This window comes from Peromyscus maniculatus, chromosome 17 (assembly GCF_049852395.1).
Source record: "Peromyscus maniculatus bairdii isolate BWxNUB_F1_BW_parent chromosome 17, HU_Pman_BW_mat_3.1, whole genome shotgun sequence".
Lineage (NCBI taxonomy): Eukaryota > Metazoa > Chordata > Mammalia > Rodentia > Cricetidae > Peromyscus > Peromyscus maniculatus.
Window position 1 is genome coordinate 2,010,895 of NC_134868.1, and position 21,450 is coordinate 2,032,344.

General features: G+C 60.0%; 2 protein-coding genes across 8 annotated transcripts in view; one reads left to right on the forward strand and one right to left on the reverse strand.

Moving 5' to 3' along the window:
- Nucleotides 1-5,974: 5,974 nt before the first annotated feature.
- Comp (cartilage oligomeric matrix protein) lies at nt 5,975-13,870 on the forward strand. Of its 2 annotated transcripts, XM_006989167.4 has the most exons (19): nt 5,975-6,074; nt 6,319-6,404; nt 6,651-6,702; nt 7,082-7,251; nt 8,011-8,148; nt 8,301-8,375; nt 8,461-8,619; nt 8,702-8,806; nt 8,890-8,997; nt 9,339-9,498; nt 10,095-10,213; nt 10,375-10,427; nt 10,510-10,691; nt 10,820-10,998; nt 11,087-11,135; nt 11,446-11,642; nt 12,561-12,733; nt 13,476-13,615; nt 13,695-13,870. In XM_006989167.4, exons 1-19 carry the CDS (start codon nt 5,999-6,001, stop codon nt 13,739-13,741), a joined length of 2,268 nt encoding a protein of 755 aa, XP_006989229.1. In that variant the 5' UTR covers nt 5,975-5,998; the 3' UTR covers nt 13,742-13,870. The 2 variants fall into 2 exon arrangements, with proteins under 2 accessions (XP_006989229.1, XP_042118792.1); XM_042262858.2 differs by lacking the exons at nt 5,975-6,074; nt 6,319-6,404; nt 6,651-6,702 and having other exon boundaries at nt 7,236-7,865.
- Nucleotides 13,871-14,138: 268 nt separating this feature from the next.
- Crtc1 (CREB regulated transcription coactivator 1) overlaps nt 14,139-21,450 on the reverse strand; it is a 57,600-nt gene continuing 50,288 nt past the window's right edge. For 4 of the 6 annotated variants that reach the window (XM_076553082.1, XM_076553080.1, XM_076553078.1 and 1 more), the window contains 3 exons: nt 20,069-20,155; nt 19,515-19,695; nt 14,139-18,295 (listed from right to left, as the gene is read on the reverse strand). In XM_076553082.1, coding sequence (XP_076409197.1) covers nt 18,084-18,295; nt 19,515-19,695; nt 20,069-20,155 — 480 coding nt within the window. In that variant the 3' untranslated portion in view covers nt 14,139-18,083. The remainder of the gene's footprint in view (nt 18,296-19,514; nt 19,696-20,068; nt 20,156-21,450) is intronic. The other 2 variants (XM_076553081.1, XM_076553079.1) reach the window with 1 other exon arrangement.

The window sequence follows — 21,450 nt, forward strand, 5'->3', positions numbered from 1 at the left end:
AGCCTTTGGGAGCTCCGGGTGAGGGAGAGGAGCATCACTTGAACACTGTCGGAAGCTGTGATGGCGTGTGGAGGACATGGACGCCAGTGCCTGGCGCCTCTGCTGACCGCCGACATTGGAAACAACATGCTGAGGCCACGCTGAGGCGCCCAGGCAAGATGTTCCCCGGTACTCATTACGGTTGCCTGGTACCCAGTGCGGGTCAAGAAGCGGAGCCCAGGCCAGACCTGGAGCTGTGCCCAGTGAAGCCTTGCTGTGGCCGAGACGGTCACCTCTCCACAGGGCCAGCTGCAGGCGGAGGCAACCAGCCCAGTTTGGTATCGGCCTGGATCACTAGCTAAAATGACTGAGCCCCCAAAGGCCACATCACTGAAGCTGGCCCAGGTGAGGGGGGACGGCATGTGTCTAACCCTCCCCTGCTCTTGCCACACCCCTGCTCTGAACCCAACACTGCTCCCTGCTCTACCCATCCACCCACCACCCATGTGCTCACCACCCCCACACTTTCATCTCCTCCTGGGACCATCGTGATCCTGGTGACGTGCAGGGTTGTGCTGGGCCTTGCCGAGGGTGTAGTGAAGGCCCCTAGATGACAGCGGCAGTGAGAACAAGCCATTTGGAGGTGACTGTGCCCACAGTCACACCAGGTGATGCCGGGGTGCAGGCTGCGCAGGCCTTCGGAGCCCAAGCCTGGCTCCCATGACCACCCCTCCCCTCCCCTGCCCCACCGCCATCCTTCCAGAAATGGGTAGCCACTCACCTGTCTCAGATGCATGGACCAGGCTCACCACAGGGCCTTGGCATCTGCAGTGCCCTGGCCCGGGGCTCTCAGGGTACCTGCTCACCTGTGAGGGTTTGGGCTTCCTCGGCCCTGCGTAGTGTCCTTGGGCCACCACCCCATGTCCACGGCCTCACGCTTGCACCCCGGACCGTCCACACGGCGGCTCTGCCGGCTGACATTTATTTGACACCTTGCTGCCCAGCCCCACGGCGGCTTCTCTTCCCCAGGCCTGGGCCGCTGCCCGGCGGTGGCGGCGTAAACACAGCGGTCTTCTGCTCCATTCATCACTCGGGGAACAAGGGCCCCACTGTGCAGGCCTTGAGGCCGGCTGTGATGTGCAGCAGGGGCCTGAGGCCTCTCTTCTGACTCCACACCCACTGTCCCCAGCTACAAAAACCCGGGTAGACCTTCTCCTGAGTCCTCAGCACGGGGCCGGTAGCTTCGCTCTTTGAGGATCCAGTGACTACGGGAGGAGGCAAGGTGGGATGCCATCTTTGGGACAGGCCTCAGGGAGCTGTGTGGCCTCAAGCTCCTGGTCCCCCCTTCTTCCCTGCCCAGGGCTGGGGTGACAGGCGTCTACTGCACCTGTCTGCTGCTCTTAAACCATGTCTCCCTGTGTAGCCCAGGTCACCTGGAAGGTGCCATCCTCCTGCCTCCACCTCCTCAGTGCTGGGAGAGCAGGCATGCTCCACCACGCCTGGCTTATGTGTGCAGGGGGTGGAGCCCAGGGCTTCGTGCATGCTAGGCCAGCACTGTGTCAACTGAGCACAAGCACTCTGTCAACTGAGCACAAGCACTCTGTCAACTGAGCAAGAAGCACTCTGTCAACTGAGCCACAAGCACTCTACCTACTGAGCTACAAGCACTCTGTCAACTGAGCTACAGCCTAAACCATTAGAACTGTATTTTAATTTTTATTTAATTTTTTACCCCCTCCTCCCCCAGACAAGGTTTCTCTGTGTAGCCCTGGCTGTCCTGGATCTCGCTCTGTAGCCCAGGCTGGCCTCAAAATCACAGAGATCCGCCTGCCTCTGCCTCCCCAGTGCTGGGATTAAAGGTGTGCACCACCCCTCGACTTTATTTTAGTTTTTTTAGGTAAGAGCTCTGGTAGCCAAGGCTGTCCTGGAACTCCGTCTGTAACCCAGGCTGGTCTCTTTACATATCCCAGGATGGTCTTGAGCTCCTGGTCTTCCTCCTTGTGCTTCCTGAGCTCTGCAGTGGCCGTGAGCCCCGAGCTTTCTCAGTTTGGTTTTCTGAGGCAGAGACTCCCTCTGTAGCTGGTTTGGCCTGGAGCTGCATCCTCCTGCCTCAGCCTCCCCTGCACGGGGACCACAGACCTGTGCCACCGTTCTGGACCATACAATTTATTTTCTAATATTTTTCTCTGTGAAGTTTGTTTTGTTTTTGTTTTTTGTTTTTTGAGACAGGGTTTCTCTGTGTAGCTTTGGAGCCTGTCCTGGACCTCACTCTGTAGCCCAGGCTGGTCTCGAACTCACAGAGATCCTCCTGCCTCTGCCTCCCGAGTGCTGGATTAAAGGTGTGCACCACCACTGCCCAGCCTCTGTGAAATTTGTGAGTGAGAAACACACAGAGAACTACCTGAATGAATGTTTGATTCTCACATTGATCCTAAAATGTGGGGCTCTTTCTTGTACTCATTTGTGTGCACATGTGAATGTTGAGTGTGTGTGTGCATGTATGGTCTGTATATGTGAGTGTGTGTGTGTGAGCATGTTCGTGTGTGTATACATGTGTGTGGAGTTCTGCAGATGGACCTGAGACACTGAGGCGACACTCGTGGTGGAAGCCCCCAGATCCCTGGCTTCCTGGCAGAACTTCACCCTCATTAGTAAGCGGCAGAGCCTGAGGTGGGCGAGGCCTCACCCCCACCCAAAGGCTCCTTCGCTGTGGGAGGGAGGGGACTAAGTGGAGGCTTCACTCACCCTCCCGGAAAGCCGCACAAAGAGGTTGTGGCAGGAGTCTCAGACCTGGGTTCTGACCGAATGTCTCTGGAACATTCCAATCTATTCCTAGTGAAGTTCAAGCCTCTTGAATCAATTCTTTGAGATGTAAAAATGTAGACTAAAATTTGAAATATGGTAAGAAAGAAAGAATCCCTGGTGGTGGTGGGCACGCCTTTAGTCCCTGAACTTGGGCGGCAGAGGCAGGTGGATCTCTGTGAGTTCCATGACCAGCCTGGGCTACAGATCGAGTTCCAGGACAGCCAGAGCGACAGAGGGAAACCTTGTCTCAAAAAAAAATCAAAATCCAGGTAAGGGCCAGTGAGATGGCTCAGAAGGTAAAGGCGCTTGCCTGGTGACCTGGGTTCCACTCTGACCTCCACATACACAGTGAGGTGCACAAAATAATGTAACTGATGGAAAAGTATATATCTGTGTGTGATCAATACTGATGGTGCTTGAGCCTTGTGGCAAACTTCTGGATGTTTGGCTTGCTCAATAAAACTGTAGTTAGTGTTGTCTTTGATCTGAGGGGAGTCTGGGGTGAAGAGCATGGCAAAGGGGTGGAGTCTGCTGAAGGCCCAGCAGTCACAGGCTCAGACACCAGCTCCTGACCTCTGGTCCTTATTTATGGAGCACAGATCTGGCCGGGCTGTGGGAACGGCCAAGTGACCCTCCTTGTTGCCTTGATGGATTCCCCAGACCCAACCTGTGGCTGGGCAGCCGACATACTTCCCCTTTGGGCGGTGGCAGGCAGCTGGCGCCACACGTCTCCTGGCCCAGCAGGCGTCAATCAGAAAGGGCCCCTGGGGCTCCATCAGCAAGCCCCACCTGGCCCTGATCCTGGAACCACTCAGCCTGGATGTCGGGAAGGGCGATTGGCCCGGACTCATGAGTTCCAGAATATCACAGCTATTGCCTGGCTGGGGCTAGAGCCCAGTCTGGATTCATGAGGAAAGGGCTGTGTGTGTGTGTGTGTGTGTGTGTGTGTGTGTGTGTATGGGATTGTGGGGTTTGTGTGTGAGTATGTGTGTGTATAGGGTTGTTTTTTTCTTTTTGTGTGTGTGTGCGTATGGGATGGTAGTGGGGATTGTGGGGTGTGTGTTTCTAGCTCCCCACTCTGGGTGTGAGCCATCAGCTGACTTATCTCTCCTTAAAGGAAAATATACTCTGGCTGGGTACAGCAGAGCCTGCAGGCTACCCAGCACTTTGGAAGTAGAAGCAGAAGGACCAGAAGTTCAAGGACATCTTGGACATAGTAAATTGGAGGCTAGCCTGGGCTACAGGAGACTCTGTCTCAAGAATACAAAACCAACTAAACTAACACAACATCGAAAGCAGAAACCATTTGAAACATTGTCTGTGTAAACTCAAGGTTACAGACCCAGGCTGGTACCCCAGCTAGCCCACTAAGAATCCTCACAGGCTGATACCCGAGATAGCCCACTAAGAATCCTCACAGGCTGTCTCTCTCATCCCAACAGTGACTGGAAGGGTGGAGGAGGGACACACGCAGCAGGTATAAGGGCCCAGGGAGACACCTACAGAGTGAAGCCAGGTGGTTAGGGTTAGACCAGCTGCCTGGGAGAGGGTCCCTGCCAGACGGAAGCCAGCAGGCAAGAGTGAGCCCAGGCTGCCTTCGGAGCTCTTACCCTTCCCTCAGTCCTGCCTCGTCTCCCCTAAGGGCCTGGCCGTGGCCGTGGCCGTGGCCCTGGCTGTGGCCGTGGCTGTGCCCGTGGCCGTGGCTGAAGCCGCGTGGTCCTGAGCCCCAGCCCCGTGTCTGGCTTGCTCAGGCTCCCGTTGCAGGGCCGTGTGCGGCTGTGGTGGAGGCAGGAGGCCCCACAGGTCTACCCTGCACTGGTGGTTTCTTGAGAATTCCAGCGTTGCTGGGCAGGAGCGGCCCCCAGCTGTGCGGGGAGCCAAAGGAAACAGGAGGTGGGCCAGGCGGGCGGGAGTGCGCTTGGGGATCTGGCTTCTCTGAGCGTCACCTCCAGACTCCCTCACCCTCTGTGCGTCCTTACTGCCTTCCAAAGACAACTTGGGCCTCAAGACATTGGCACCGCCCTTTGCTGGCCTCGATCTGACACCCCAGCGACTTCTACCCAGCAGCCCACGTGCCTCTGGGTGATGGTGTAGCCTAGGCTGCCTCCGACAGGCTGGGGACTGTTGTCTTCCTGTGTCCCCACGAGCAGCCGAGCAGGGAACTTCACCTATGTGTAACACATGTATATACCCAGAGAGCTAGACACACATCCTCCAGCGCCCCGCACTGGAGCCACCTCAAGGTTTCTCCCCCACTGATCTAAGGCCCTTTTCATTCTCTCTGTCCCCGGGGCCGCCTTCTCCAGGCAGCCCTCCATGATTTCTTATTGGAACAACAGCTCTTCCTGGGATTCAGCCTTGGCTTACAGTGGCCCCAGGTGGGTCAGTTGCCCTCCCGCGGACCCCAGCTTCTCTGTAGCAGATGAGCTGTGAGTCCTGGGAGGCCAGGCTAACAGCCCAGAGTGTGGCTGGCCCAGAAAAGGAGATTTTTCAGTTCCCAACCGTTTTTATTTTTATGACAGGCTGTCTCCCCAGCAGCTGGGGAGCAAAGCTGGGTGCAGCCCGCTGAGAACAGAAACCCAGGGAAGCAGAGGTCCCTTCGCTCCCCCATATCCAGCATCTCCAATGTTTCCTCGACAGTGCAAAGGGGGAAACTGAGGCACAGGCACCCTTTACTGGGGATTCTTTCTCTGGAGGTGCTGGGGCTGGAATCCAGGACTTTTTACCCTCACAGTCCCCTGCAGACCCGAGCTGAGCCCCTCCCCCGCCCCCCAGCGGATCCGGGCTTAGCCAAGCCCACAGCACCTGCTGACCCGGGCGGAGCCACGCCCACAGGCACCTTTGCGGGGTTCTGAAATGTGGAGAGAGTGTGGGAGCCAGAGTGGATGGGTTCGGACCTTCCGATCACTTGTGACTTTGTTTCTCCAATGTTACCCGCGAGGGTCCGATACAGGCACCCAATGGGAACGGGAGTGCGAGGGGGAGCCGCACTGGACTCCCTGCGGCTCACCCCCCTCTGTCCTCAGACCCCACCTTGTCCTGATCAGCCGCGGGTCACCCCGCGGGGCCGTGGGGCGCGGTCCTGAATGCAGAGCCCGGCCTGTTTACCTTGTGGCGGGCTCTGGGCAGGGCCGCGGGGGCCGTCCCCGGCCGGGCGCGGGAATAAATAGGGCGCGGGCTGGAGGGCGCAGACAGCAGCCGCAGCTCCGCCGTCATGGGCCTCGCCGCTTGCGTTCTAGTGCTCGCCCTGGCTGCCATGCGCGCGACCGGACAGGGCCAGATCCCGCTGGGTAAAGCCGCTTAGTAGGGGACGTGGGTGGGCAGGGGGCCCCTCGGTTCCCTCTAGGCTCCCGATTCCCGCTCCTCGGAGCTTGGGGTCCGTTCTCCACAGATGCACTGGGCTGAGAAATCAGGCGGCGGGTGGAGCTGGAGCAGCGGGGTGGGCTTGGAGAGCCCCGGAGGTAGTGATGGGTGATGGTTGGCGAAGGGTGATGGGGTGGCTGGGCCGCCCATCAGTGGCCCCTGCGGACGCAGGTGGAGACCTGGCCCCACAGATGCTGCGAGAACTCCAGGAGACCAACGCGGCGCTGCAGGACGTGAGGGAGCTGTTGCGACAGCAGGTAAGGGAACAGAGAGGAGACAGTGCGGGACCGAGAGACAGCGCGACAACAGAGTGGAAACAGGGCGCGGGACAGAGCGCGGGGACCCGACGCACAGGGTCTGAGCCGGGGAGACGGGGCTTGTGCTAGGGGAGATGGAAAAGGGGTAGTTGTGGGCACCGGCTTCCCAAGAAGAGGGTCGTGGGGGGAGGAGGGGACCGCGGGGAGGCGCACAGGGGAGCGTCCCGCTGACCTCCTGTCCCGCAGGTCAAGGAGATCACATTCCTGAAGAATACGGTGATGGAGTGTGACGCGTGCGGTGAGCACAGCCGGGACCCGAGGGCCGGAGGAGGGGTGGGAAAACGGCGAAAAGGAGAAAAAAGGGCTGGGGAAGAGGCTGGCGGGGGCGGGAGAGAACGGCGACGGAGCGGACTGGACGCCGGAGAGAAGGCCAGTGAGATGCGAGCCGACCCTGGACAGCGTGGAGCTGGAGGCCCGCGCAGTGGCAGGGCGCACGCGCGACCATGCCCCGCCCCAGTGCACTAAAAAGAGCGCTCTCGAGGGGCGTGGTCAAGAACGGCTCCACCCTGGGCGGGGCAAGCCAGTGTCCTTGTGGGCGCGGCCGGGAGGCTCCTCCCCTGGGTGTGGTTCCGAGAGGCTCCTCCCCCGACCACGGTCTAATTGCTTGGTTTCTAAAGGGATGCAACCCGCTCGCACCCCCGGCCTGAGCGTGCGGCCAGTGCCACTCTGCGCACCAGGCTCCTGCTTCCCCGGCGTGGTCTGCACGGAGACGAGGAACGGCGCGCGCTGCGGCTCCTGCCCTCCTGGCTACACCGGCAACGGCTCGCACTGCACCGACGTTAATGAGGTGCGCGGGCTACCCACACCCCCGCCGTCCTGACGCTACCTGGGCAAACCCCACCACAAACTCCCTCCTTCCCGACAACCCCCTTATCCACCGAGGGTGCCCTCCCGCCCCTAACCGGAGGCGCAAATCCAGAAGATCTCACATTACCCGGGGGAGCCCCACCCAGGCCAACCCCACCCTTGTCCCAGACGCCCCCCCTGACCACGCCTTCTGCTCCTACTGACGCCCACCCGGACGAGCCTTTGGACGCTGAGGGTGGCTCTCCCCAGCCATCTTCCTCACCACTGGGGCCCGACCACTCCTCTACTTTGGAAAGCCGCCCTCCTCGCCGCCGCACCTGCACGTCCCGTCGGCCACTTCCTCCCTCAGCTGGGGATGCCCGTCCCCCAAGTTCATTTCCTCACCCCTAAGGGGTCACAACCCCATGTCCATCAAGGCAAAGTCGTCTGCGACCCTTGGGATCTCCATCCCGTGTGACACCCTACTCCCAAGAGCTGGCTGATGGCCCTGGCTGTGAACCGTTCTGGTCTGGTGGCGCACGCCTTTAGTCCCCAGCTCCCAGGAGGCAGAGGCAGGCCGATCTCTTTGAGTTCAAGGCCAGCCTGGTCTACATGGTGTGTTCCAGGGCAGCCAGTACTATACAGTGAGACGCTGTCTCCAATAAAACAGACAAACCCATGTCCAAATCCGGGAAGCCCCAAGGTGTGGCTCTTGAGGTCCAGCTTGGGGCCCCTAATCTTGCGTGCTCCTTCCTCACAGTGCACCGCTCACCCCTGTTTCCCGCGCGTGCGGTGCGTCAATACCAGCCCTGGCTTTCGATGTGAAGCCTGTCCGCCTGGGTACAGCGGCCCCACCCACGAGGGCGTGGGGCTGGCCTTCGCCAAGACCAACAAACAGGTAAGGGGGGCATAAACCTGACGTTTATGTCAGGAGGGAATGGAAAGCATTTTGTCCAGAAAACTCGGTCATGAAGTCAGGCTGGAGACTCAGGTTGCAAAGAGACGTGGTCCAGGTGAAACGTGTTGTCTGACCGTGTCTCCGTCCGCCAGGCTTGCACGGATATTAACGAGTGTGAGACCGGGCAGCACAATTGCGTTCCAAATTCCTTGTGCGTCAACACCCGGGTAAGGAAGGCAGGGAAGGGACGGTGAGAACGGCGCGGGTGAGGCGCGGGTGGGTGCCCCGTTGACGGACCGCGCCTGCGCACAGGGATCCTTCCAGTGCGGCCCCTGCCAGCCCGGCTTCGTGGGTGACCAGACGTCAGGCTGCCAGCGGCGAGGGCAGCGCTTCTGCCCGGACGGGTCACCCAGCCCGTGCCATGAGAAAGCGGACTGTGTCCTGGAGCGCGACGGCTCGAGGTCGTGCGTGGTGAGTGCGGGCGCACAGGTCGTGGAGGCGGGGTCCCGGGGCTCGGGCGTGCGTGGACATTAATACCGCCTCCCCTGCGCAGTGCGCAGTCGGCTGGGCCGGCAACGGGCTCCTGTGCGGCCGCGATACAGACCTAGACGGTTTCCCGGACGAGAAGCTGCGCTGCTCCGAGCGCCAGTGCCGCAAGGTGGGTGTGACCGGCAGGGCGTGACCTGGGGGCGTGGTGGGCCGGATAGACACGCCTCCTCACCCCGCCTACCTGCTCCCCAGGATAACTGCGTGACGGTGCCCAACTCGGGCCAGGAGGACGTGGACCGCGACGGCATTGGAGATGCTTGCGACCCAGACGCGGACGGAGATGGAATCCCCAACGAGCAAGTAAGGCTATGAGGGCTCATGGGTGGCGCTTGGTGGCGGCTCCATCTCCAAGGTCTAGCTGGTTGTCCAGCTTCTGGTGGAGGGGCGGGACCTCCTTGGAGACGCGCTGGTCTGGGAAGTGTTTTTGTTTTTGTTTTTTTTTTAATTTATTACATTTATTTATTTATTTATTTGTGTGTGTGCTCTCGCCAGTGTGACACCGTGTGTGGGGGTCAATCGGCTGCTTGCAGGAATCGGTTGTCTCCTTACACTGTGTAGGCTCCGGGGAAACTGAACAAAAGCTATCAGCCTTCACTCTGAACCCCCCATCCTGACCCGGCTTCACTTGCCCTGTCTTCTAGGACAACTGTCCGCTGGTTCGAAACCCAGACCAGCGCAACTCAGACAGCGATAAGTGGGGGGACGCCTGTGACAACTGCCGGTCCCAGAAGAACGATGACCAGAAAGATACAGACCGGGATGGCCAGGGCGATGCCTGCGATGACGACATCGATGGCGACCGTGAGCGCGGCTGGGGAGTGGGGCCCATCTCCCAGTGGACCTCCAGCTGAGGTCCTGTGACCCATCCAGCTGAGGTCCCGTGACCCGTCCAGCTGAGGTCCCGTGACCCGTCCAGCTGAGGGCTGGGAGAGAGGAGGGCCCGGCAACGGAAAGATCTCCCTGTCCACTTCAGGGAGATGCGCTGGCTTCTCAGGAACCCAGCTTAGTATCCTCGGCTGGCTTCACAGCAGGGGATGGCCTTGAGCAGAGTCTCACTATGTAGCCCTGGCTGTCCTAGAAGTCACTATATAGACCAGGCCGGCCTTGAACTTTAGAGTGCCAGGGCGAACAGCATCTTTATTACACTTTAATTTTTCCGTTCTGTGTGCACGTGTGTGTGTGTGTGTGTGTTTGTGTGCACACTCGTGGGGAGGTCAGAGGGGAACCTGCTCTGCAGGACTGTGTTCTCTCTCACCACGTGGGGCCCAGGGGCCAAACTCAGGCCAGCAGCCGCTTGGCCGTCTGCTCCGTCGTCCCAGGCCGGATCTGTGCTGTTCCGACACCATCCTAGCCTGACCCTCCTTTGGACCCTGCCTTATTTCCCTGATTTGCCCCAGGAATCAGAAATGTAGCCGACAACTGTCCCCGGGTGCCCAACCCTGACCAGAGGGACAGCGACAGGGACGGTGTTGGGGACGCCTGTGATAACTGCCCCCAGAAGGAAAACCCGGACCAGGTGGGCCATTTCCTGTGTGAGCCACAGCTCGGGGGCCACCATGGATCCTGCCTAGGGCAACCTGGGGTGGAAGTTCTTGCGGGGAGGACCTGGCTTGTGGACTTGGGGGTGGGGACAGCTTCTGAGTCTCAGCCTTGACTGTGACCCCTGACCCATTCCAGAGGGATGTGGATCACGACTTCGTGGGCGATGCCTGTGACAGCGACCAAGACCAGTAAGGAGCCCGTGGGATGGAGGCGGCCGAGGGGCGCATGACACCCTCTCCCAGGGTCCATCGTCCCACCTCTTCACTCTAGGGACGGGGACGGACACCAGGACTCCCGGGACAACTGCCCCGCCGTGCCCAACAGCGCCCAGCAGGACTCGGACCGCGATGGCAAGGGCGATGCCTGTGATGACGACGATGACAATGACGGAGTCCCTGACAGCCGGGACAACTGCCGCCTGGTGCCCAACCCGGGCCAGGAGGACAAAGACGGTAAGGGTGGTGAGGGCGTGGTCATCACCGGTGTGCGGTCTGGTGTGGGCGTGGCCCGCAGCTGGCATAGGCTCCAGGGAGGAGCCTGAGCTGAGTCCACAGTGGCAGTGTGTCCCACCTCCTTTCAGGGGATGGCGTGGGTGATGCATGTCAGGGCGACTTTGACGCCGACAAGGTCGTAGACAAGATCGACGTGTGCCCCGAGAACGCCGAGGTCACGCTCACCGACTTCAGGGCTTTCCAGACCGTCGTGCTGGACCCCGAGGGTGATGCGCAGATCGATCCCAACTGGGTGGTGCTCAATCAGGTGCGGCCAGGACCGGGGTGGCCGTTTAAGGGAGCCCAGGCGCCCCTCGGCCGGCTGAGACCCTTCCTTGTTCCTCCGACCTCCCCAGGGAATGGAGATCGTGCAGACCATGAACAGCGACCCCGGCCTAGCTGTGGGTGAGGCGGGGCGGGGCTACAGAGCAGGACCTGTCAGCCTAGTTTGGGAAGGGTGGAGAAGAGGGGGGGCGGAGAGGTGAGGACAAATGGCAGGCTGCTGGTGCGGCGGCGGCCATAGGTGGGTGTGGCCGTGGGAGGCGTGGCCCTTGAGAGCTAGTGGGATCTGGGTGTGTTTTAGGATGTGGCCAACGGTGTGTGGTTCAGGGAGTGGGGTTGGTAGCGAACGGCCTCTGGAGGGTCTGGGTCTGGTTCCGGGTGTCCAGAGCAAGCAGGTTTCGGGAGGGCCCCATCCCTCTCTCCCCCTCTACAGGTTACACAGCCTTCAATGGCGTGGACTTCGAGGGCACATTCCACGTGAACACGGCCACTGATGATGACTACGCTGGCTTCATCTTCGGCTACCAAGACAGCTCGAGTTTCTACGTGGTCATGTGGAAACAGATGGAGCAGACCTACTGGCAGGCGAACCCCTTCCGGGCGGTGGCTGAGCCGGGGATCCAGCTCAAGGTGCTCGGCTGTACCCTCTGTGCGCTACACACCCGTACTCTCCCAGCGTCACCACCAAAGCCGCCATGGCCGTCCAACATTGTCACCAGCCTCGTTCTCCCTCACCCATCCCCGTCACCCACCCCACCCCCAACCATTGCCACGGGCTCAAATCTTCCCACCAGCCCATAAATACTCCCCCGGGAGGGCTGGGGCCGATGCCGCCTCGTTGAGGTGCTTGCCACACAAGCCTGGGGAATGGAGTTCGGATCCCCCAGAACCCACGTAAATGCTGGGTCTACGTGGCGGCCCCTGTAATTCCAGCCTTGAGAGGTAGAGACGGGGCCCTAAGGCAGCCAGAGCCAGCTGGCCGGTGAGACTAGCCACACGGGGAGCCCCGGGCTTCATCGACAGACCCTGCCTTATAGAACAGATGGTAAACTGGTGAGGATGAATCTGACAGCCAGCAACTTCCAGGCTTCACCTCCAAGTGCATACACACCCACATGCATGCAGAAACATGCATACACGGGGGAGTGAAAAATTAAAGATAGAACCTGTCTCAAAAAAAGAAGAAGAAGAAAAGGTACTCCCTTAGGACCACCTCACATCGTATTCAGCTCCCAAACCGGTCACAGAGCCCTAAATTCCCCTGGTCACTGCACATCCTCCTACAGACACTTGCAGCAGGTCGCAGTTCTCTAGATCCCAGCTTATCCCAGCAGGCACTGCAGCCTGCAAGCCACCAGACCTGTTGATCCCCTAAGGTGGCCCTGCGCATGTCCAAGGACTCCAGACTCCACCACCCGTGGTGGCCACCCACAAGTCCTCACTTGGTCTGCCCTCCCACGAGGACCTTCTGTATATTCCATCACCCATAACCCCCACCGGCTCCATCAGACAGGGCTCTGATCCTCTTCCTCCCCTGGCCCGCGGCAGGCTGTCAAGTCCTCCACGGGTCCCGGGGAACAGCTCCGAAATGCACTGTGGCACACGGGGGACACCATGTCCCAAGTGCGGCTGCTGTGGAAGGATCCTCGCAACGTGGGCTGGAAGGATAAGACATCCTACCGCTGGTTCCTGCAGCACCGACCTCAAGTTGGCTACATCAGGTGGGGATGCCCTGCGGGTGGTGAGCCGCCCTGGGGATGCCCTGCATTGACTGCTGCAACCACCCTGGGATGCCCTGTGGGTGGTGAACCACCCTGGGGATGGCCTGCATTGACTGCTGCAGCCACCCTGGGGATGGCCTGCATCGACTGCTGCAGCTGCCCTGGGGATGGCCTGCATCGACTGCTGCAGCCGCCCTGGGATGCCCTGTGGGTGGTGAGCCACCCTGGGGATGGCTTGCATTGACTGCTGCAGCCGCCCTGGGGATGACCTGCATTGACTGCTGCAGCCGCCCTGGGATGCCCTGTGGGTGGTGAGCCACCCTGGGGATGGCTTGCATTGACTGCTGCAGCCGCCCTGGGGATGACCTGCATTGACTGCTGCAGCCGCCCTGGGATGCCCTGTGGGTGGTGAGCCACCCTGGGGATGGCCTGCATTGACTGCTGCAGCCACCCTGGGGATGGCCTGCATTGACTGCTGCAGCCACCCTGGGGATGGCCTGCATTGACTGCTGCAGGTGCCCTGGGGATGTCCTGCATTGCTGCTGGCTTCATTTACAGTACAGCACGGGCCTCTGGGCAGATGGTCCTGATTAGGACTGATAGGACCCCAACACCTGTGTACAGGGCACCTGACACACATTCTCACAGAGGGAAACTGAGGCAGGCTCCCCTGCCCCCCTGCTGTGAGCCAGCGAGGAAGGGGCTGAGCAGGGGGACCCCACCTCACTGGTCCCACTTACAGGGTGCGGTTCTACGAGGGTCCCGAGCTAGTGGCTGACAGCAACGTGGTGCTGGACACGGCCATGCGTGGTGGCCGCCTGGGCGTCTTCTGCTTCTCCCAAGAGAACATCATCTGGGCTAACCTGCGCTACCGCTGTAATGGTGAGCTAGGCAGGGGCAGTGGGCAGGACTTGGAAGGCTCTAGAAGGCATTCTCTCACCTGTTGCCTCCTAATCTGCAGACACAATCCCTGAGGACTATGAGAGTCACCGGCTGCGGAGGGCCTAGGGACCTCAAGTGTGGCACTGCTGACTGATGGGCTGTGGCAGCCTGAGCTACGGGTGTCTGGGTCTGGCATCCCTCTGGAGGGGTGTCTGGCCTGGAGAGGAGAGGCTAATAAAGTATGAATGTGGGGGACTGGCCGGCTCTGGTCTCTGCTGCAGGGGCCCGTGTGAATGGGCCTCAGGAGGTCTGGCTCTGTACCGTAGTCATCCAGACTGCAGGGGCATGCAACTCACTACGGATGCTGACACCCCTGGAGCAGTCCAGGCTATGATCAGATGGGAACCCCAAGTTTGAGGAGCCCCACAGTCACTGTGGGGTGTGTGCAGGGGGCTCAGGCCTCTGTGGGGCACAGACAGAGGAGGACAAGGCATCCAGGACGGGAGAGGAAGCGAGGGAGAGACCCAGACGAAAACCTTGGGTTTATTACGTTTCATTACAAAGGGCGCAAAATACAAAGAAGCAACTGCGCCGGGCGGGCGGCCGTGCGCGCCCTGAGCAGCCTGACCCCCACCTGCGGGTCCACGGGAACAGTCCACGGACACCCACAGCAGCGGAGTGCACATGCTGGGGGTAGAGCCAGCTTGGGCACAGGGAGGGGGTGGGACCATCCATTTGCATATATCAGAGGGGCTGCCCAGCCCATGGCATTCTGCTTCCTGCTAGGGGGTAAGACAGGGCCCGAGGACCAGAGCTGGCCTCTGGATTTAAGGCCACAGCTTCGTCCTCATGTCCCCCATGTGATCAGAACTGTTCGGCCAGCTGGGGTGGATTAGGCTGAACCACGGTCACGCTGGGGCTCTGGAGCCCCAGGGAAAGGCCATGTGCAGAAGGGGGCAGCTGGCACCGTCATGGGGCCCTGGCATTGTCCGCACCCTGCCCAGAGGGTTGGGCCCCTGAGCCCAGCAAGGTTGAGAAAGCAATGGAAGGGAAACTGAGGTTCAGGGGACCCCTTGCACCCAGGCTTGAGAGGGTACAGGTCCCTCCATCTTCTGCCCTGATCGGGAGACGTGGCTATGACCAATGGGGTGGTGAACATTTGTGCCACACTGAGGGCCATGCCTGAGACAGGAATGATCAGGGTCTCCAAGTCACCCACCAGGAGATCCCTGAAGGAAGTGGGGACCTCAGGAGCCAAGGAGAAAGAGATATAAAAAGGACAGGTACCACCACACTTGGGCAGGCCTTGGGGTCTGTGAAAGACTACATCTCCCTCCAGCAGTCAAGACCGCACAGGGTAGACTCTGCACCATGGTGTCCTCACCTGGACACCTCTTGAGGGACAAGAGCCAGGCCTAGGGCAGAACTATACCACTGACCTGACCCCAGGCCTGTGCCACATGGTCCAGCAGGACCCTGATCCCACCAGCCCCCTCCACCTGCGGGTCTACTGGGCACGGAAATCTTAGGGAAAGTGGAAAACTCAGGATGCAGTGAACCAACTCCAAGCCCACTGTGACAGGGACAGCGGCCGCACCGGCATAGGGTGGCCACCCCACACCTCTGTCTGTTCTTGTCCTGGTGCCAGGGCTGTGGTTCTGACGCCAGGCTTAGTGTGATGGCTGCCAGCCATCCTTGCATGCTGTGTGGTGGCACGTGGGTCTCGCTAGGGGGCCCCCCTGTATAAGAGCTGAAGTTAGGCTAAGTATGCAATCAACTTTAGAATCCTCCCCGGCACAGAACAGCCACGGGACAGCTGCAGAGAAGGAACATGACAGGGGCCACTTCTTAGGACCCAGCTGGGCTGGGTCCAGCTGCATCCTCAGTCTGGAGGCCTTTGGGTGGTAACCACTGCCCCAGAGGGCTTAAAAGGGCAAGGTAAACAGACATCTGAGCTCAGTGCTATCAAGATGGCCCGCTCTCGTTTCTGAACTGGGGAAATGGGTCAGAAAGCCGCAAGACCGAGGCTCGGCTGAAGACGGTGGCACATGGGTTAGGTTAGGGGAGAAGGGCCAGGCTTGGCTCACAAATCTGACCTCCCAAGGGCCAGTCGTCCAAACCTGTCCTGAGAAAGCATGGATGTGGGCAGAGGTCTATGTACACGTGGTTGCTCCCAGCACAGCTCAATGGGTCACAGTAAGTGCATGTCACCAGCCGGGGTCCCCATGGCCTTGAGCTGACATCTTGGGATGTCTTGGCAATACTAGGCAGGTGACTGACATCTAGAAAACAAAGATCACCCCCCAGGAGTGCCCCTGACACCGAGCCTCTAGGCCCAGAGTAGGGAAGAGTGAGCCCTTCCAGATCATGCAGGCACCTGATCATCCCTGGCCCCTGGCTGGCCTGTGAGGCCTAGTGAGATCCCCACACCTGCCTGAGATGCTGTGGCATGGACCCCATCACCTCATCAGAGAACTTGGCAAAGAACTGAGTCACATCAACACAGCCACATTGCCCTCCTGGCTGCAGGGCATTGAAAACTGGGCCACAAGCTTGGGGGGTGGTCATGGGGCCATGTTCCTTCTGCCCCAGCTCACCGAAAACTTGGAAGGCCAGTGACCAGTTACTGGAAGCAGGGTCTTGCCTGAGAAGCAGGTTCTCTGCCTTGCTAAGGCCAGCTGTTCAGGCTTCTACAACTTGGAGAGAATCGGACTCCAAGCATGTGCATTTCTGTCTTGGTTTTTTTAGACCGAGTCTCATGTAGCCCAGGCAAGCCTCCACCTCTCAGGTGCTGGGGTAACAGATGTGTACTACCATGCATGTTTCCTAATGACGATGATGACGGTGGTGGTGGTGGTGATGTCCGCACTATTCCCTCCAAGGCCACAGCACAGTGACAGAAAGGCCCGAGACCTGGACAGACCACTGCTATGTCCCCAAGTGCAGGGGACAGAGGGTGATGGAAGGGCAGCAGCTTTCTCATGCAGGCAGCCACACTGGGGCTTGGGAAGGACACACAGCTCCCGCACCCCCCAAGTCCCCAGCACAGGCAGCGGGCAACATCACTGAGAAACAGTCAAGCAAGAGCGTGGCCCTGGCAGACGGAGGCATGTGACCGCGTCAAGCTGTGGCTTAGGGTGGTGGGGACCAGAGCCTCCAGGCCGAAAGTGGCCCACAAAAGACAAGCCAGGTCCACGGCCCCATCACAGGGAGTCTTAGCATAGAGACATGGCTACCAGCCACCTGCTGAGGCCTGGCTGGCACCTTGGGGATGCCCAGAGGGAGTGGGTTCTCCAGAGGCCCCCAATGAAAGCCAAGGCCTGTTCCTAGAAGTCTGCTCTGCAGCTCTTCCAGACACGTCCAGTCACCAGGACCTGGCACCCGGTTCCCCCTTGCCCACCCAGCTCTCTGGAGCTGAGACTGAGTGCAGGTGGGTGACGCCTGGACGTGCAGCCCGGCAGCCCGGCTTGTAAGTGCTTCAGGCTACAGTTCCAGTTAGCTTTCAAAAAACAAAAAAACAAAAGGCCACGGTGGGACTGGGGCTAACATGCGTCCGGGCCAGAGAGGGAGGTCAGCCACCAAATGCCAACACAAACTCGAGGAAAAGCGGACCCACAGGGCTGCCGCCTCCCGAGCCCCAGGTCCTAAGTAGTAGTAGGGACCAATCATGGGGCTGGGAAGGATGAAAATGGGCAGGTGACCTGTGACCCTCCATCTGTCCTGGACCGCCATATTGGGCATTGCCTGGCGGGGGGCCAAGGTTGCTTGGGAGAGGGCTGGGGAGGGGGCACCGGCTGCTTCCCTGGGCTCTGTCCACACCACATTCGGCCACAGGTCGATTGTCACGCTCTGAGAGCGCTCAGGAATATAAAAGGCAGCCATCCAAATAGTGTTTATTCTGCTCCGGGTCTGTCCCTTTGCTCTGCTGTCTTAGCCTGGGCACGGTGGGCATGCGTGACCTGACCAGGGCTGGGGGCGACGGCAGGAGGGACAGGGATAGAGGAAGGCAGTGACAGCTGAGAACAGTCGGATGGACGGACGCACACCTCAGCCTCGGGGGTGCTCCCACGCTCACGCCCCAGCCCCTCTCCTGCAGTACGTCTGGGGGTGAGTGACACCTTGGGTGTCTTGGAAGTGGACCACCGACGAGGGCTCTCACGTCCCCGGCGAGGGGCCAGGGAGCGAGCGTGGGCGAAGTCCAGGGGGCCAGGCACTCGTGGCCTCTGTGATCAGCCTGGCCCCAGGCGGACGGATGGACGGACAGATAGCCGGCCTGGGACACAGTGGCCTCGTGCCAGGCTTCATGGGAGGTGAACAACCAGGGTAGCGGCTGCAGGGGGTGCTGGGCAGCACTGCAAGCTCAGAACCACAAGCTTGGCCGTTGGCAAAGGAGGACGGGACATCGCCGTCCCCAGGTTTGGACGGCGCCGTCGGGGACTGACCAGCGGCGGGTGGCAGGCATGGCCACTCACAGGCGGTCCATTCGGAAGGTGTCCTCGGTGGCAGGGTCGGCTAGGACCATGTCGGGGTCATTCAACATATGAAGTCCATCCAGGGTCAGAGGGTCGATCTTCAGCTCGTCCAGGGGGAACTGATGGTCCGAGTCAAAGCTAACGTCACTGACTCCCGCCAGGGTGCTGCTCAGTTCCTTAGAGAGGCTGGGGGGGGACTCTCCTGTCACTGTGGGGTGGGGACAAATGATACAGCTTAGCCGTGGCTCCAGGGAACCAGACCCCAGGCCATTACCCTTCCCACGGATGTGAGGCGCAGTGGGGGTGGGGAGCCCACCCCGGGGACAGCTCTGCAGGGGGCGTCAGGGTATCTAGGGTGCTCTGAGCAACGTGACGAGGTAGACGCTGCCAGTGGGTACTCGGCCCCGAGTACAGGGTGAGACCAGACACCTACAAAGCCACATGCTCGGTGGCAGATGGCAGTGTGGCCTGAAGGACACACCCTCCTGACTCAGGGTGCAAGGTGCATGGGTGGGTCATGAACTCATGGGTGCTCCCTATGAGGACCCAGCTCCTTTTATTGTCAGGGAGGTGCCAGGCCAGTTCCCAGGCCTGGAGAGGAGACTCACAGCCATCCTTTCTAGGCTATTGGGTCTACTAGAGGTGTGGGACGCGAACCACAGAGCCACGCTACAAGACACAGGGGTCCTGAAAATAAAGCCTCTCCTGTGGGGGTGCCACGCTGTGGGGGTGCCACGCTGTGGGGGTGCCGCAGTGCCCACGGGAGGAGGGGGACACTACCCCCAACAGAAGTAGATCATACAGAAAGCAACCCCTTCTTCGGGGATTCGAAGAAAAAGGGAGGTGGGCAGGGAGGCTTGAGGGGGGCAGTCATGGGAAGCTGGGTTCTGGGCTGGATGGAGCGAGGTGAGGCCACACTGTTCTGCAACAGAAAGGCCTGTCTCCTAGATATGGCTGTGGGCATCTGCCAGCAAAAAACAGAGTGCTGGGCTGAAGTGTGACCAGCTTGGTCCTAACGGAGGGCTCTAGGTGCTTATCCCGTGTGTGGGATATCCCGCGACTCTCCCTGGCTGAAGATGAGGACAGGAATTCATGAACAAAGACTGGATTCCAGAGCCCAGTGTGAGGAAGGCTGGGGAGAGGGGTACAGAGTGGACTGTGGGGAGACGTCTGTGGGCAACAGTCCAGCATGTGGTGACATGGTTGAGGGAATAATTAGCATGGGGGGGGTGTGACTGGAGGTGGGGACAGAGTCTGGTACGAGGAGACCCTGAGGGGTTTGCAGCGGGGTGCAGGGATCACTTGGCTCCTCTGTCCCCCATCTTGTGCAGGAACCCAGCCTCAGCCCTGTCACCTGTCTGGCAGGGTGGTCTGTGAGGATACTCTTCATGCCCCCCAGGCTCCAGGCCTCCTGGAGTCAGCCTCACCCGTGAGGATGATGTTGGGGATTCCGCCATGGCCTGTGTAGCTGAGCTGCTGCGGGTCCTGCAGGCCTCCGTGGCTCCCGCTCAGGCCCATCATGGCGGCCTGGGAGTAGTTGAGTGTGGAGCCCGGGCTGTACAGGCTGCTGGAGCTGATGGCGTTCTCCATCATGTTGAACTGCTCCAGCTAGGAAGGGACCCGGAAGGCCATGAGGACAATGAACGGGGACACTTCCTCCCACCCCGGAAGCCATTCCTCACACCCATGGCTGGCCCCGCTGGCAAGATGATGGATGGATGATGGATGGGCAAATGAAACTTGAGGCCACCACCAAATCCTCCCAGGCTTCACCCTCCAGCACAGCCCCACCGTGGCGCGGTGCCCGAGGCCTGCCTTCCTCCTCTGTGCCCTCAAACTCCCATCCGCAGGCTGCACAGAGGTCAAGCCACCCTCGCGGGGCCTCTGCAGTGGGCAGAGCATGAAGTCTCGGATTGTACACGGGTCCCCGTGAGGCCTGCTCCTATGGTGGTGTGGCCCACAGGCCTGGGCACCCGCTCACCTGGCGGGACAGAGCATTGGCCTGCCTGGCTGTCATCTGCTGCTCATAGTACGCGTCCCCAAACACGCTGCCCAGGGTGGACGTGTGCTGTGGACAGAAAAGAGGCCTGCTGTGGTTGCAGCCTGAGACCCAGGTTGGGACGGGGGCCTCTGTGCCGGGGCTCATGAAGCCCATGCTTCCCCCAGCCCAGCTGGAAGGGACGAGACCCCTGGGGCTTCCCAGAGCGCTGGCATTTATCTTGGGATTCTTAGAGGGCACGGCCCAATGCCGGGGCGATTGTTCCTTCCCACACCCACTCCCAGGGGGCCTCTGCTGCTTCCCGAAGTCCTGCCCTACTCCCCTGCCCCGAGCCTGGTACAGGAAACATCACTTTCTTCACAGGGGAGGTGCTGGCTAATCCTGAAGCTGGGGACAGGCAGATGTGCGTGCTCTGTCTGGGATGTAGTATGTTTCCGGGGAGACAGGGCACCAGATACCCTCTAGACAGCACAGTGCACAGGACAGACAAGTCACGGCCTAGGGCTGCCTGCCAGTGAGACCCTGGGCTCTGGGGGGCACACCCCATCACACTTGCCTTTTAGCCAAGGCGAGCCGGGCTTTCAGGAACAGGCAGAAGGACAGGGGCTCTTTAGGAGCCATGGGAAAGGCAGAGGGAGCTCTGGAGGCTGCACCCAGGACAGGCCCTGGAGCTGGCTGGGACATGGACAAAATGGCACGGATGGCCATAAATGTGGCTAAGTCACACCCAAGGCACACTAACAGTTCCAGCTAGAGTTATAGCTACCACAGGCCCGACAGGTCACTGAAGATGGAGACCCATTTTCTCCTCTGTGACAGAGTGGCCCAAAGAAGCCACCAGACCCCAGGCACTCCTGAATGGGGTGTGTAGTGCAGATGCCCAGTGAGATTCTAGAAGGTGTCCATGGGCTGCCAATGCAGCTTCATTTAGGCTGAGCTCAGGATCCGGTTCCTCTCACGTCAGAACCTGCTGCCCGAGACCCCACAGTCTCAGCAGCAGCTGAAGTTTCATTCAAGGGGGGACAGGGCTGTTTTGGGGTGCTGGGGTGCTTCTGAGATTGGTGACTGATTCTGTCTGAGCCTAAACTCAGGGTTGCTCAGGGATGGGGCATGAATTCTAGCAGAGGACCAGGTCTGGCTGCAGACATGACACCATTCTCAGAGGGATAGAGCAGGTATGAGAGGACATGTCTAAGGAAACCCAATAGGAAGCCAGCTGTGGTCTCACCCAGGCACCTCTGGGTTCTAGAAGAATCTTGTGCATCTGCAATCTCCCATTGGAGTAAAATACCCTAAGAGTCCTGTCGTCACCAGCAAGAGATACCTGTTTTTCACATCAGCAAATGACAAATGCCAGACCCACA

Bases quoted from the DNA above. Each gene is read 5' to 3' on its own strand.
- Comp (XM_006989167.4), top strand. From the start codon at position 5,999: ATGGGCCTCGCCGCTTGCGTTCTAGTGCTCGCCCTGGCTGCCATGCGC. The intron at 6,405-6,650 runs GTAAGGGAACAG...CCTGTCCCGCAG, and splicing joins GGGAGCTGTTGCGACAGCAG to GTCAAGGAGATCACATTCCT. The intron at 8,998-9,338 runs GTAAGGCTATGA...CCTGTCTTCTAG, and splicing joins ATGGAATCCCCAACGAGCAA to GACAACTGTCCGCTGGTTCG.